At 49.3% G+C, this 15090-nt stretch overlaps 1 protein-coding gene across 2 annotated transcripts in view; it reads right to left on the bottom strand.

The window, feature by feature from the left end:
- The window catches only part of LARP7 (La ribonucleoprotein 7, transcriptional regulator), a 681751-nt gene that overhangs the window by 291587 nt on the left and 375074 nt on the right, over window positions 1-15090 (bottom strand). For both annotated transcript variants that reach the window (XM_069630982.1, XM_069630983.1), the window contains exons 7-8: window positions 9916-10299; window positions 1804-1942 (exon numbers count right to left, since the gene is read on the bottom strand). In XM_069630982.1, the coding sequence (XP_069487083.1) occupies window positions 1804-1942; window positions 9916-10299 (523 nt within the window). The remainder of the gene's footprint in view (window positions 1-1803; window positions 1943-9915; window positions 10300-15090) is intronic.

Below are 15090 nucleotides of genomic sequence, written 5' to 3'. Positions count from 1 at the left end.
CTCCCGTCCCTTGGAAGGGACGTCCTTACAGTATGGAGGAAAGGGGATGGGGCGTAAAAGTAATGCCTTTATTAGCATAAGAGGATCAATAAGGTGTGGCTGCAGTAACGTTCTTCATCCTCCCACTTCAAGTACAACTGCCTTTCTCCTTCTAGATCTTCCATAAGCATACTCGGAATCCACCCTAAACATTCTGATGCAGCAAGGGTAAGGCACACCATAATGTAAGCGTAACAATATAACCGTATACCCGTCGGCTGTGTCCGTTTTAGCTTTATGATTGGGATTACAGCTAGTTTAGTGGTAGTGAGTTACTGATTAGGTGCTTCAACCATTACTCATCTCTGTACTCCCGTAGAGCAGTAGTCTTTTCGTCTCATCCTGCTTCTTGCGTTCACATCAGCAATAGCTGAGAGGGGGCTTCTCTTCAGGGGTACCTTCAGCGTCCGAGGGAGAGGACCTTGAAATAGACTCTGCTTGCAGCGATCCCTGGATCATGGGAACACGAGCCAACTCCCCCCCCCCCGTATTGCGCGCATGCCTGATTTGAGTCACAAGAGGGAAGGCGAGCGAACTGAAGCAGTATTGCCAGAGGCCACCAAGACATTCTGATTGGGAACCTCCGAGAGAACCTGATACTAGGCCTAATGCGCTCGGAGCAAAGCCCCCTGCTGTTCACACCTTTCTTGCCCTTAGTGTGCCCGGGCACCACCTCGACTATCGCTCTGGTGACGCACTCAGTCAAGCCGAAATGCCAGGCAAACCTTTGAACAAGAGTACCAACAGCAACCCCAGACATGTTTCAGCCTTGTTGGGCCTCATCAGTGGGCCTCATCAGTGAGGTAGAGCTGTGCCTCTGTCCCATTCTTGTGCAAAAGAGGTTTGCCTGGCATTTAGGTGGACTGCCCTTGTGGGAGGGACAAAGACTGATATGCAAATGGATATTCCTCCTTTGTGAAAAGTACAGTGAGAAAAAAGCGATGGCTGCGGACTCTCAAAGTGGGGGAAAAAACCACACAACAGGTTATCATGCCATGTTCTTTCTACAGAGGGGCGCCCGCTACCTTTTTTTTTATATCCAAAGCCCCTGTTCCAAGCTCTCATGTTAAAGCTCTTATTTTAATGACAATTGTTTCGCTTTATAGGTAACGCTTTCAGTGCCACCTAATACCCAAAACTAAAAGGGGGACATATACAACAATAGTGCATAGGGAAAAGGACTGCTTTGGATAGCGATTCCTCGATACTGATAAGATCTTACATGAGGTTAGCATTATGTTTTGGGGATTTTTAATGTGCACCATTGACATTTACCAAGTCCCCAGGCGCTCTAGTGGATCTGAATGAGAGAGGCCATTAGGGATTAGGGGATAAAGGGAAGGGAATAGTTTCTTACCTGTAACTCCATGGATTCACAGTGTCGACGGGGAATATTCTAAGCATGTGAATCCATGAAAGATCCAATGCTGGAGAATTGCACAATAGTTGTGCTGCTGTGTTGGTGTGCAGTTCCGAATTACGTGTGGTAAATGTGGTTTTGTTATCGTTTCTGCTCGTTAAAAAAAGGGAAATAAAAAACCTTTTGTTTATTGGGGTTTCTTTAATCCTCGCATTATGTAGGAAATTCTGCATTTTAGAAGTTTATGCTTCATCCAATATTTGAGTTATTCAAAAAAGGCTAGGACACCTAGTCAGTCCCTGAGCCTTACGCCCAGTTTACCATAGTAACAAATGTTGCAGGTTTTAGAATTGCAGGTGGAGCAACAAGTAGGGAGAAATAGAAAAAAGCAACGGTCTACCTACTTTGGGAGCACTCGCAATGGAATAACCTCTTCTCCCATCTTGTGTCTTTCCTTGTGCTTCTTCTTGCGTTTCCTTTTAACTTTGGACATTGTAACATCCTTCTTTTCCCCACCATCTTTTTCCTCCTCAGTTGAAACCTCTAAAATGGAACACAGTGCTATGTTAGTATACCCTGGCACATTATAAATCATGTAAAACAACCATCCCTTTGTTCTCTTTCATCAGGATGCAATTGGATTAAGTTTTGGCCCAATTAGTTCTTCAGGGTTGAAACAAACAATATTTCATTACAGAGTGAGCGATCAGTCCAAGACTACTTTAAGCCAACACAGAATGCAATAGGTTTTAGTTACATAAAAAAGAAAAGGAAATACATGTTTTGGCCCATCCATGCATCATAATCATAGCTTTGTACTGTCTGAAACAAGCGTTTCCACCGAAAAGACCATTTACTTTAGATTCAATTCACTTTAAATGCATCTGGAATTGTATTGGTGGGGACTATGCTGTGCCTGTCAGTTAGCCCCCCCCCACCCCCTGTAACTGTTCAGAAGTGTACTTTTGTTTCAATAAATGATACAAGCATTTTTTCCTTTATATTAATTTTCAATGCGATAAAAAAAAAAAAGAACTGAGAACTTGAAAAATTGACATTATATAACACAAATGTATTGTATATCGAATGATTTCTTGTGGTCACCCTGGGTCACCCCTGGTGGGTTTCCTCGGGAGATGGGCCTTTTCCATGGTTATTGCTCATTTCATTCTGGAAGCAAAGAAAAAATATTTCTGATGAAGCTTGATGTAGTACTACCGATAGAATTAGCCTTATATTTTTTAATTGCCGCTTGCAATGCTCTTACTTCCTAGTTAAGCTCAACTGATCGGTAGCAAATTTGCGTTGGTCAGGAAAATATGCTAAAACGGCATAAATAGGCCCTTGGTGGTTTTTGTCAGATAACGCAAGGGTGGGGGGCGCTGTTGAGCGCCGAACAAGATTGCCGCCTGAACGCATCTCTCCGTGGCTCGCAGATCCCATAATCCTTTTTTGGGCATTTTCCCGTTCTGGCACCTCGCCCTGGAGGGCACGACTCATCTTTTGAGGCGAACCAGCACCACTGGATCCTACTCCCATCTGGATTGGAGCCGGGGATCCTGAGATTCGGGCGCCCTTTTGCCCTTCCCCGCAGTCGGCGCGGTTTCGCGCCAATACCGGGCCTGGCCGTGGAAGACACGTCTGCCTCCCTGAGCTCCTGAGGCTGCGATCCGCTCCGGAGAGGGCCTGCGATACGCCCCGCGCCCCTGGCCCTCATCGCCTGTTCCTGTCGGCCCCACTGTGAGGGGCCATACCCCCCCCCGGGGCCGCGGACCCCTCGCTTGCCCCGGGGCCGCCCCCTGTCGTTGCTGGGGCGCCGCGGCTGTGCCGCTGGGCGGCTCTTCGTCCCCAATGGACTGTCAGCCCCCCCCCCCTGCACATCATGGACTGCCGACCGCTCTGGGGGGGCTCGGGGCTGGGATCCGTCGTCCCGGCCCCCACCGCCTGCTTCCACCTGGGCCCATCCTACGTGAGCTGACCCCCTGGAGCCGCGGCCCGCGCTGGCCCCTGGACTGCCTCCGGCTGCTGCGGGGGTGTCGCGGCTGCGGCCACTGCTGCTTGGCGGCTTGGGCCTCCCGGGGGGACTCCCTCGGCGCTGCCGTGGCCTGGCCTCCTCTGATCTTGGGCCGCATCCTGCTGGTGGCCCCCCCTCCCGCGGTGCGCCCTTGGACGCCAGGTGCTGCGCCCCCCTGCGGGTTTATGTGACGGAGCCAGAGGAGATAAAGGTACGTCAAAGGGGGGGTGCTGCTACACGCCCCCCGCTCTACTCTGAGGCTCTGGGGCAGCCACTGGCCCTTTCCTGTGCTGTCTGTGCCTGGGCCCCCCTGCATCTTCACCGGACCACCCTCCTGGAGGCACCCCAATCCTTGTTGGCCGCCCGCATTTCCGCACTAGGGGATCTCCCATCTCCTGGGTGGGCCTGGGCGCTCCTGGAGCCACCACTTCCTGCAGGATCTGTTATTTACTTGGGGCCTCACATCGCTGACTCTGGGACCGCGGACATCGCTGCCCCCGCCCCTTGGGTCTCCTGCATCTGTGCTCCCCTGGCATTCTCCCCCGGCTCCCCCTGGACTTGCTAAGCCTCCACATTCTGTTCTGGCAGCCGTATCATTTTATTTTCTCTGACCCACAGCCTCTGGTTTCTACGTGCTACCTCCTGTTTTCACACCATACCTTGCACACTGTGTCACGAGGTACAAGACCCGAGTTCCCCTCGCCTTCTCCCTGGGCTGCTGGGGATCCCCCCTCTCTCCGCCCGTCTCCCGACGCTGCCGGGATGACCAAGGGGGGCACGAGGAAACAGAGCTCCATCAATATGTTTGCGAAGGCGGCGGTGAGATTGCCGGAGGAGGCTGCTGGACAGGCCCCTGCTGCCTCATCTGAAGCAGCCCCGGAATCCCAAAATATTATGGACTTTATCCGGGAGGGCTTCACTACACTTCACTCAAAACTGGACGACATGAACGGCACTATATCCTCCATTAAGGCCCACATCGAGAGGACGGACAGCAGAGTGTCGGAAGTCGAGACACGGGTCGGCTCCACTGAGGATGCGCTGGGTGCCCTGCGCTCCGAGGTTGTTGCTCTCTCCAGCCGAATCCTCGAGGTGGAAAAGAAGAACGAGGACTTGGAATCCCGCTCACGGCGCAACAGCCTCCGCATTATCGGGGTTCCCGAGAAAGAAGTCCATGAGCCAATGGAAGACTTCGTTGAGCACACATTGCTGTCGCTCCTTGACTCACCCGAGCTCTCCCCGCACTTCGCTATTGAGCGGGCACATCGCGCCCTGACGGCTAAACCTAAGCCCGGTGCTCCACCTCGGCCCATCATAGCTCGTGTGCTGAACTACCGCCACCGTGACGCCCTCCTCAGGGCCGCAAGGCTCAAGGGTGAGCTACTACTGGGCGCCGCAAGGATTCACCTTTACCCAGACTTTTCAACAGCCGTCCAACGGGAACGCAAGACCTTCCAGGCGGTGAAACGAAGGCTGCAAGACCACTCAAATACGCTATGCTCTACCCCGCCAAACTTCGCATAGAGCACGCGAATCAGGTGTTCTTCACGATCCCCGAGGAGGCCTCCAAGTTTATAGACGAACATTTCCCTGGCTGTTCCCGCTCCTCCGACCATGGTCCTACAGTTACCCTTTGGGTCCGACGGGGAGAGGCCAGGCCCGGCCGCCTTCCCGTTTGGGGCCATATTGATCCTCTATCCCGTAATCGACTTGTTCTGCTCATTCTACAAACACGTGCCTTACCACTATGTGCAAGTAATTACTCCTACTGCAGGCACTTTTTGTTCTACTGGATCTGCCGTAGCCCAGAGTGACGCGGCCAGTCCGGCCCGCAGGCCCCCAGGCGCTGATGCCTCTGGTTTGGTTTTGATTGAGGGGAATTGGGATTGTCATCCCTCTGTTTGGGGGGGGGGGGATGTGGGTGGGACTTGTTTGGGGGTATGTTATTAAAAAGTTGGCGCTGGCAGCGAAGGCGGACTGTGATGTGGCACTCAGGTACTGTTGCCGCAGGGCTGCGAATCTGACCCACTGGTCATTGACATTTTCTCTGCTTCTAACGCTACTACTTCTGTGATCGAGAGTGACTTGACCTTTATGAGCTGGAATGTACGGGGGTTGGGTAATTATAAAAAGATGAGGCAGCTCCAGCTGCAGGCCGAGCGCCACGGGTCCAAGATTCTTTTCTTACAAGAGACACACGCTCGCACGGAACAGTGCATGCGTTTCGCCAGAACCTGGGGCCCCCATAGATTTTCCACTGATTTCTCTACTCAAAGCCGTGGGGTCATGACCCTCATTCACAAGAGTCTCAAGTTCACCCTCATTTCCTCACAAATGACCCCCAAGGGCGGTATGTACTGCTTCATGCCACGCTCCAACACAAGGAAGTGGTTCTGCTGAACATTTACGGTCCCAACATAGACGACCCGGATTTTTATGTGCAGGTCACGTCCCTCCTTGAAGGCTTCCCCCTTGTCCCCATCCTCGGGGGGGGGGCGATTTCAACACGATTTTTGATGTAGCCCTCGATAGATCCGGCTCCAAGCCCCGCCATCTCTCCAGGGCTGCTTACGCTGCACTATCATCCCTACCCCGCCTGGCCATGGTAGATGCGTGGAGGTTCTTTTACCCAGATTCCCGCATTTACTCTTTCTACTCCTCAGTCCACGATTCCTATTCCCGCATTGACAGATGGGTGATCTCCAACGAATTGGTTAAGAACGTCACACGGTTAATGATCCTTCCCAGGACCCTGTCTGACCACTCTCCGGTTACCGTTACCATCGGCTGGGGTCCTGATCCCGGCCGGGCCCGTAGCTGGAGGTTGAAACCCCTTTCCCTTCTGGACCCGGAGTTCTGCTACGAGCTCGAGGTGTCGATTGAAGAGTTCTTCGAGACAAATACGGGCTCGGTAACATCTCAAGCCACTTTATGGGAGTCCTTTAAGGCTTATATTAGAGGGATTGCGCTGTCCATGGAGAATGGGGTCCTTAAGTCAATCCGGAGAGATCTTGCCGCGAGTGAATCCAGGCTATCGACCCTGGAAGCAACATGCTCACTTCACTCCACCCAGAGTAACCTGGCGGACATCGGAATGGAAGTGGACACGTTCCGATCCCTTGCGGATCTTGAACAGAGGTTTTTGGATAATCCTGGCATGACGAGGAGATACGGGTGGGGGAGCGACCTGGTCGATTTCTGGCGAGACTGATTCATCACGAGACGGGGTCCCCACACATACTTGGCATTGAGAGGCCTGACGGCTCCATGGCTGTCTCCTCGCAGGACATTAACAGGGAATTTTTCGCATTCTATGAAACCCTATACTCTAATTCAGACGAGGTGTCAGAGGCGGAGATCGATTCCTTTCTCGATGCCCTCCCTGTCAACCCTATCTCCGGAGACCGCGGGTTCCCTTGACTCTCCACTCACACTTGAGGAGCTGTCAGCCGCTATTGACTCCTTATCCTCGGGGAGAGCCCCTGGCTCGGACGGTATCCTGGTCGAATTCTATAAACATTATAAGTCACAGCTGCTCCCTCACTTGCTTGCCCTTTGGGAGGAGTCGGTGGAGGCCGGTGTATTTCCCCCTTCGCTCCGAGAGGCCACAATCACGGTATTACTTAAGTCTGGTAAATCCCCCTCGCAATGTGCTTCATATCGCCCGCTCTCTCATAAATTGTGATGTCAAAATATACGCCAAGGCTCTGGCGCTCCGGTTAGTTCCCTTCTTGCCATCTATTATCCATCCAGATCAGGCGGGCTTCATCCCAGGCCGCTCCACCTCCCTGAACCTGAGGCGACTATTTAACATAATCAACAGAATCAGCCCCGAGACGCACGCAGTGGCCGCCACACTCGACATGCAGAAGGCATTTGACTCAGTCTCATGGCGGTATCTGTGGCGGGTCCTCGAGAGCTGCAAATTCGGCCCCTCCTTTCTTTCCTGGGTCAGATTGCTTTACTCGGCTCCCGTGGCTAGGGTCCGTACCGACGACCGTTGCTCCCCTCTCTTTAAGATCGCCAGGGGGACGAGACAGGGGTGCCCCTTCTCTCCCTTGATCTTTGCTATAGCAATAGAGCCCTTCGCTGATATGCTTCGCCAATTCCACGCTCATAGTGCCTCCGTACCGCGGGCCAGGCGGACATAGTGTCCCTATATGCAGATGATGCACTGTTTGTACGCTCTCCTTCCATCAACTTACCCCCAATACTGAAGGAGGACATTCAGTTTGGCCGGATCTCGGGCCTTAAAGTGAATTGCTCGAAATCCACTCTTCCCACTTACGGAATGCACTCCCCCCCCCCCCCCCTCCTGACACCCTGGGTTTCACATGGGCTCAATCCACATTTACCTACTTGGGGAAAGAGGTAACGCGCCTGCAAGCGCTGACCTTCAAGGAGAACTATCTGAAGTATCTTACACACCTGACAGCTGGGATCCGGGTCTGGGACAAACTCCCGATCTCCCTCGCAGGCAGAGTAGGGCTGTTGAAGATGGTGGTGTTGCCCCAGCTGCTCTACAGGTTCACTAATGTACCCTTGTGGCCAGGCGGGGGGCTTCTTCCGAGAGCTGACTCGTACGGTTAATTCCTTTCTCTGGCACTCGGGTGCGGTCTGCCTAAAAATCGATACCTTGTCTACCCCCATGACTAACGGGGGCTTCGGTGCCCCCGACTTTCTTAAATACTGGCTGGTATCCCAGATCCAATACATTTCCTACTGGTTTAATACAGCGGACCCTCCCCCACATGTCAGACTTGAGAAACTTGCGGTCTGTGATCGCGACATCCGCTCCTTAGTGATACAACCCGCTCCCCTGGCACTGGACTCACAGAACCCGGTCGCCTGCACGTCCCTCGCCTTGTCGAGGATGTGGAGGCTGACCGGAACTGCTCACGCCTTCCATGGCAACCTCCCTCTTTGGAATTTCCTCGGGGTCCCACGAGTTCCACCGGGCACGGTTCGTCGCTGGGCTGATGCTGGCTACGAGTTGTTGCGTGATGTGTTTGACCAAGGTATATTTGTTGAATGGTCCGATCTCCCTCTGCCCTTGAGGAGCGACCAGAGTGTATGACTCCAATATTCATCCCTCCGCAGGACCCTTAAGCGTAATTACCAAACGTTCCCCGCGTTACCACCCGACGACCCTGCCATCGAGGAACTCGCCTCCCCCCTGCCCATGAGGGGCAAGATTTCCAGGTTATACTCTGTTGCAATCCAGATCTGTCCCAGACTTCGTTAAACTGAAGCGCGCATGGGAGGTAGACCTTGGTGTTGAAATGTCGGATGAGCGCTGGGCACACCTATGCGAGCGTACGCATCGTGTGTCCTTCAACTCCCGGTTTAAACTTATTCAGTTCAAAGTATTACACAGGTTTCATTACACCCCGATCAGATTGCATCGCATGTTCAGGGATCACCCTTCTAGCTGCCCTAGATGCGGTCAAGATGATGCCAACTACATTCACATGATTTTGTCATGCCCTCGCCTCTCACAGTTTTGGGAGGCAGTTTGCTCTACGGTGTCTGCTGTGCTCGACCACCCCATTGTTCCTTCCCCGGTGGTATGCCTCTTCCATGACCTCTCAGGCCTCTCCCGGAACTCCAAAAAACTAGCTGGCCTCTGCTTGCTTCTCGCGGTGCGATCCATCCTGCTCTGCTGGCTTCGCCCCTCACCTCCCACACACGCCCAATGGCTAAGAGCGGTCATGTGGGCCTCGGACTCCGAGGAAACCTGGTCCCTTATGCAACCCACCCACTCCAGACCTAGGAACATCTGGCTCAGGTTCCGCTCTTACATGTCCGATCTCAACACGACAGCGGAGGCCTCTCCCCCACCAGCTCCCCTCCACCAGCTCGGATCTCCACCCCTATCATAGATCTCTGTTGCCCTCCACATGTTGTAAATGTGCCTATTGATTGAGTTATGTGAAGCAACCTCTGCGCACCCTCACTGTGTACATTGTATTCACATTGTAACTGCCTGTCGCTGTTCGCCTGTGTTTTGCTGCCACGCTGTATAATAAAAAGAAGACTACTCTCTTGCTGCTGTGGGTACAAGCAGCCTGCATGTGGGCGCGACAACATGCTCTACCAGTTGGTAGAGTTTCTAAAGGGGATCCTGTTCAATATTTTCTCTGGGCACAAAGTCACAAGTTATTTTCTAAATCATGATGAATCTAGAACCACAATTACCTCATCAGCTACTGCAAGCAGCAATGCACTAGCGGATAGCATTTCGTTATCCCACACAAAGCAACCAGGACCTCTATATGCCGTTGATGGCCCATTTTCCAGACCAACAAAGATTTACTAATCGGCTGAACTTTACTAGGAAGCAACAAAAACATTACAGGTTAAAATACTACAATAGAGGCTTCACCGATCCTCACAATTCATCAGAAATTGATTTTCTTAGGTTACAGAATAAAAGGAACACAATACCTACAGAAAATACACAAAAGAGAATGCTACAGCAAGCTCCTGAATTAGCCCTGACCTTTACATTCCTTCAGAATGGTGGTCCCTTCTGATGCTTTGTGTCTTGCATAGGTTTCTTCTTTACGGGAAAGCTTTTTTGTCTTTGAAGAGGACTCCCGTTCTGAAGAGCTACTTCGTTTCCTTTTTGCAGGCCGGGGGTGCTCCTCTGCCAATTCAGAGCTCACAGACCTGTCCCGTTTCTTTTTCTCTTTTTTAGAAAGCTGCCTCTGGGTTTCGGAGGCCTCCATATCAGAGCATTCAGATTTTGTCCTGTCTCTTTTTGGCTCAGTCGTGTTTTGTATGCCCAAGTCAGTATGTTCTTCTTTCATCTCTACTAGAGATTGTTCACTGCTTTCCTCCTTTGGCCGAGATTTTTTCTTTTTCTTCTTCTTTTTCTTGTCTTCTGCAAATGACAAATTTAATTAAACTTCCACATTTTTAGGTGAACAAAAAATGTTTGTAAGGATAAACACGCAACTACCAACTTCTGCCCCCCAGTACAGAGGAGGAGTAAGTGATACAGGCTGAAATAGCCTTACTCTATATTCCAGAAATATAAAAGGTGAAGAGAAAACATGCCACTACACTGCTGGGAACAGATTAAAAGGCCTGCAGGGATAAATGCAGCATACATTTACAGAGAAAATCAATGTATGGCAGAGAAGGCATTAGAACCCAGTGAAATACAGTATTATATATCAGCATGAAGAGTACACATGATACAGCCATAGTCATCTTTAAAGCATTGCAAATGAACAGCAAGACAGACTTTACAAATTGAGATAGGCCTCAAATTGTCAAATCCTAGAAGCCTGCAGAGCCCCACAGCCACCCACTACTAGAAAGGAATGTGAATGTTGCAGGAAGAATAAAAAGCTTGCACAGGAACGGCAAAGATGGAAAACTCACTGCAGGCTTGCAAGTGTTCGACCATTACATTTAATTAGATGCAGTGCAAGGGAGACAGTATTTTGATGTCCAGGTGCACACACGAGCAAGCAAAACATTCTCTTGACGCAATGATGGATGCCTCAAGAAGCCAGCCAGGCAAGCAGATAGCTAGAATCCAAATAAAATGCAAGATTTGAAAATTGAAACATGGTACAGTAGCATACGACTCAAAGCAATGTTAGTTACAAGGTGCCAATAATTAGATAATGCACCTGCCTCACACAGACAAACCTCCAAGGACAGCGTTGGAGCCTCACAGACATGGCACTGGGATAAACAGCGGTGTTTAATTGGAAATAAAAGTAGTACACCGATCCCTCTACTCCATTATGAGCTACACATTTTATCACACCTGGTCAATGTCCAAGGTTGGCTACACTGCTTGCCAACCAATAGACACCCATACTTACCACAGATTAGTGCCAACCAATGAAAGTTTTAAATGGTGATGTAGCACATGTGCTACCTAAAGTGGGTGGCCCCCAGGGTGGAGCTATGAAATAGGGGGCCCTTAAATAAAGAATAGAGCCCTTATATGAAATATAGGTCGCTTGATAGTGTGAACCAATGAAAGTTAGAGTTAGATTTGTTAACTTGTTTATCAACATGACATCAGTGGTAACAAATCAACACTTCATAAACTGTTGTCATCAATGGAACACTTGAAGAATTTGAGTGAGAGCTGGCCTGTTAATCCTGATTTCCCCCAGCTTTTGTGTATTAGGAATAAAGGCTGGGCTTATCTTGCATCCAGCATACTTCATCCGCTCTGTGTCACCTCTTTTATTGCCAAATAACAGACCATGGGCTGTGTCTCTTTTGGGCCCTGATGTACATTTTGGTAGCAGAGAGGCTGGTTCTTTAGACGTTTATTTGGCGGATTGTTGGATACCCCAGCCATCCTTCATTTTGGACAGTGGACAGGTCTGGTGAGTGGAGTTTTGTGCACAACTGAAAATGAGGCCAGTAGGAGCCCGCTTCGGAGAAAATTCCTGCCCCAAACTTGGGCTGCCGCTGGACTCTGAGGAGGAGCAGGCAGATTGAGGGGAACCCTGATGCCAAGAACCCTCAAAGATCCACGGATACAAGTATGTTGTGGGCTTGGTAAAAGAGGGGAGGCGTGGGGGAGGTGGAGTCATTTTGTTATGTATAAAATATAGAAGTGAAAAGAAGAATAAGAGAAAGTGTTAAGAAAGGCGTAGAAAAGGCTGCGTAGAAAAGGAACTAAGGGCACCACCTTCTTTGGGGGATGGGGGAGGGTAGACAAGAGAGATAATACCTGGGAATAGGGAAGATATCTATATTTTATTTAAACTGTTTAAATTGTTGATTGCCTGCATTGTGTTGTGGAGTGAGACGGGTCCTGCAGAGGTATTTTACTGTGTGAATTGTGAGAGTAGCATGTCATATTGTGTGTTAGAGGTTGATGGGGTAAGTATGACTATTTAGATTTTGAGCAGTTCTTGTCGATGTGACACAAGCATGATTGGAGCATTGAGACAGGGCCTCATATAATGACCATGATTGTTTGAGCCGTGATGGGGATTTGAAAAAGGGGATTGGGTGTGAGTAAGGGGAAAGTGAGACAATTGTGAAGAAACATTTTTGATCTGTTTATTGGTAAGCTGAATATTATTTGCATTGTTTATTTGTGTAGTGCTAAGCCACATATTGCCCATAGTGTCACTATGTCTGATACAGCCATCATACACCTATGCAAGGTGTTCCCTAGATATAGTGCAAAAATCACCAAATATCATAGCGAGTGAGATACCGCTGGTAAAATGTTTTTGCCATGGCCACAAGAGGGCACTCGAAGGATGTACTCCAACATATTTGCACATACTTAAACGCCAAACACAATGGCAAGAAACTGCAAAACAGGTAAGGCATACCAGACCTGTGGAAAGCTTTTGAAGAAGAAAGCGAATCCTAAGAAGGAATGAATGCTTAATGTCCAAGAGGAAGGGCGCGCACAGCGCTGCTGTCTCCTCGGAGTGTGCTTGTGTGCAGCCCACAGCCCCCACCTCTGCCGCCTGAGGCAAGTGTTTGAACACAGCACTGCCTCCTCCAGAGAAGAGCGCGTCTTCACCCTGATTAGCCCAGGAATATACCCATTAAAAGAAGAGGCAGCAGCTGGATATAGCAATCTCAAATATGAATCCCCTGATGAGTGATGAGAGCACATGGAGGGTACCATTAGTGCTTATGGAGTGTAGAGCACAACATAGTTTAGAGGCGCAGCTAAGAGATGAGGAGGAGAATAGAGCGCTCTACAGACTAGAAAACAACAAAGAAGCTAAGAAGGAGCTCCAGAGAGTAAGAGGCAAGCAGACAAGTGTTGGGGAGAAATCAAGAATGAGAAGCGTACCGACTGGTATTGGAGATCGTGGAGAAAAAAACAATTGAACAAGAGAAGTGAGTAGGAGGAAAGATCATACTCTAACTAGATGGGAAGGGTTCCATGTGATCACATGATGTAACGAAAAATTTTAAATTAATTTTATGATTAACGGAAAAATATATTTTTCTTTTTAAATTTGATGGGGCCCTCCCCCGAAAACTCCCTGTTTCCCTAGCTTTATTACCCCACCCCAACCCCCACACCCGTTGTAATCCCTTACCCCACCCCCATATATACTTTTAACAAAACATTCTATATTTTTTCATTATTTATTATTCGTTATAAAAGTTATTCGTTATTTTCATTTCGTTGACACTGTATACCGATGGGAAGGACACAGAAAATGACGAAAGGTAGGAAGGGCCGAGAGGAGTTTAAAAGAGAGACAAAGCCATAGAGCAAAATGCAAGGAGGAAGAAAAAAAAAGGAGCAAAGAGCGCAGAGAAGAAAAGGCAAGAACATGGGAGGTAAGAGAAAGGGATAAGTATTGCGAGACAGGCAGGACGAGAGACACAGACTCAAGTGTTATAGTTTCAAAACCTTCATTTAGTACAATGCGGGAGTTGGTGTAATACCTAACTGGCCCCAACTGTAAGGGCCATCAATGTCTGAAAGTCCAAAACCAAAATCCATCTGTGCCTAAACCTATGCTTGCCATCACTTAGATCAAATGAGGTAGGAAGTCTCTTTAAAGGAAAAAAAGTGATTCAAAAAGAAATGTATACCAAAGCTGCTTTCGGGTGGTCTTCTTACCAGGGTATTAACCCCACCAAAAATAGCACCATATATATGTTCGTCAGGAACAGCCATAGGCAATATTTGTGGAGGGGATAATTTTGGGTCTTTTTGGGAGCAGGGGCTACGGGGGTGACCCCCGCTCCTTTAAAAATAATGCAGGGGTTTCAGGGGTGTCCCCCGCAGGTTCCATGCCTTCATATCGCCGCAAAAATATGGGGATATTTTTGTATGACAATATTTTTGCAGGGATATTAACACATGGAACCCTTACCAGGTGTAGCTTGGTTAGTATCATCAATGGTTAGCACAATCAAAAAGAAAGTGTTCATCAGCTCTTCTCCACAAAGAGCTTATACTCTGTTCAACAATTCCCAATGTCTTTAGTTGCTGGGTATTCCCTTCCCCAATCTTCACTCCTTCCAAGTTTCAAACCAAACAACAATATAACTTAGGCTTCTCAGGGTTACTTCCCCAAGCATATCCATCCTTGTTTCACCAGATAAAAGTTCACCATTGTAAGGCCTCTTAGGGTTCCCTTCCCCAAGCTCAGGCCCTTTCAATTCCCAAAAACGAGTCCAGTTTCAAACATAAAATTTCAACGTGTCAAGATGTGCCTTTCTCTTACTTGCAGTTCCGTTCACACACAACCTTTTCATGTGGTAATATCGGAGACTTTCAGAAATGTTAGGTTCATGGCTCATCCCAAGCCAGACCACTCTAATCTTTGGCCCGTCTCTATTTCCTGTGCTTGCTTCTCTTCTAGCCTTTCCTCTTCCAGGTGCTTCCTGCACACCGGCTATCTTCCACTTGGCTGTGCACACTTGTACCTTCTTGGTCTTGCTTTGCCCCTGGCACCTTCCCTTTGGGTTCACTTTCTCTTCACTGACTCTTGCAGATTCATTTCTCTGCTTTCGTGCACCCTTGCATCTGTCCTTTTCCCTTCCATGCCTCTTGCACACTTATTTCCTTCACTGGTGCTCACTTGCATCTTCCCTTCACTTTAAGGTCACTCACACCCTTCTGATTTACTTTATTTCGCTTTCCGAGGCTCACTTGCACCTTTCCGTCATTTTTGGGTAACCTGCACCCTTCTCATTCATC

This window comes from Ambystoma mexicanum, chromosome 6q (assembly GCF_040938575.1).
Source record: "Ambystoma mexicanum isolate Mex_15411 chromosome 6q, UKY_AmexF1_1, whole genome shotgun sequence".
Classification (NCBI taxonomy): domain Eukaryota; kingdom Metazoa; phylum Chordata; class Amphibia; order Caudata; family Ambystomatidae; genus Ambystoma; species Ambystoma mexicanum.
Note: the sequence above shows the minus strand (reverse complement) of the source record. Positions and strands in the feature narration are given on the sequence as shown.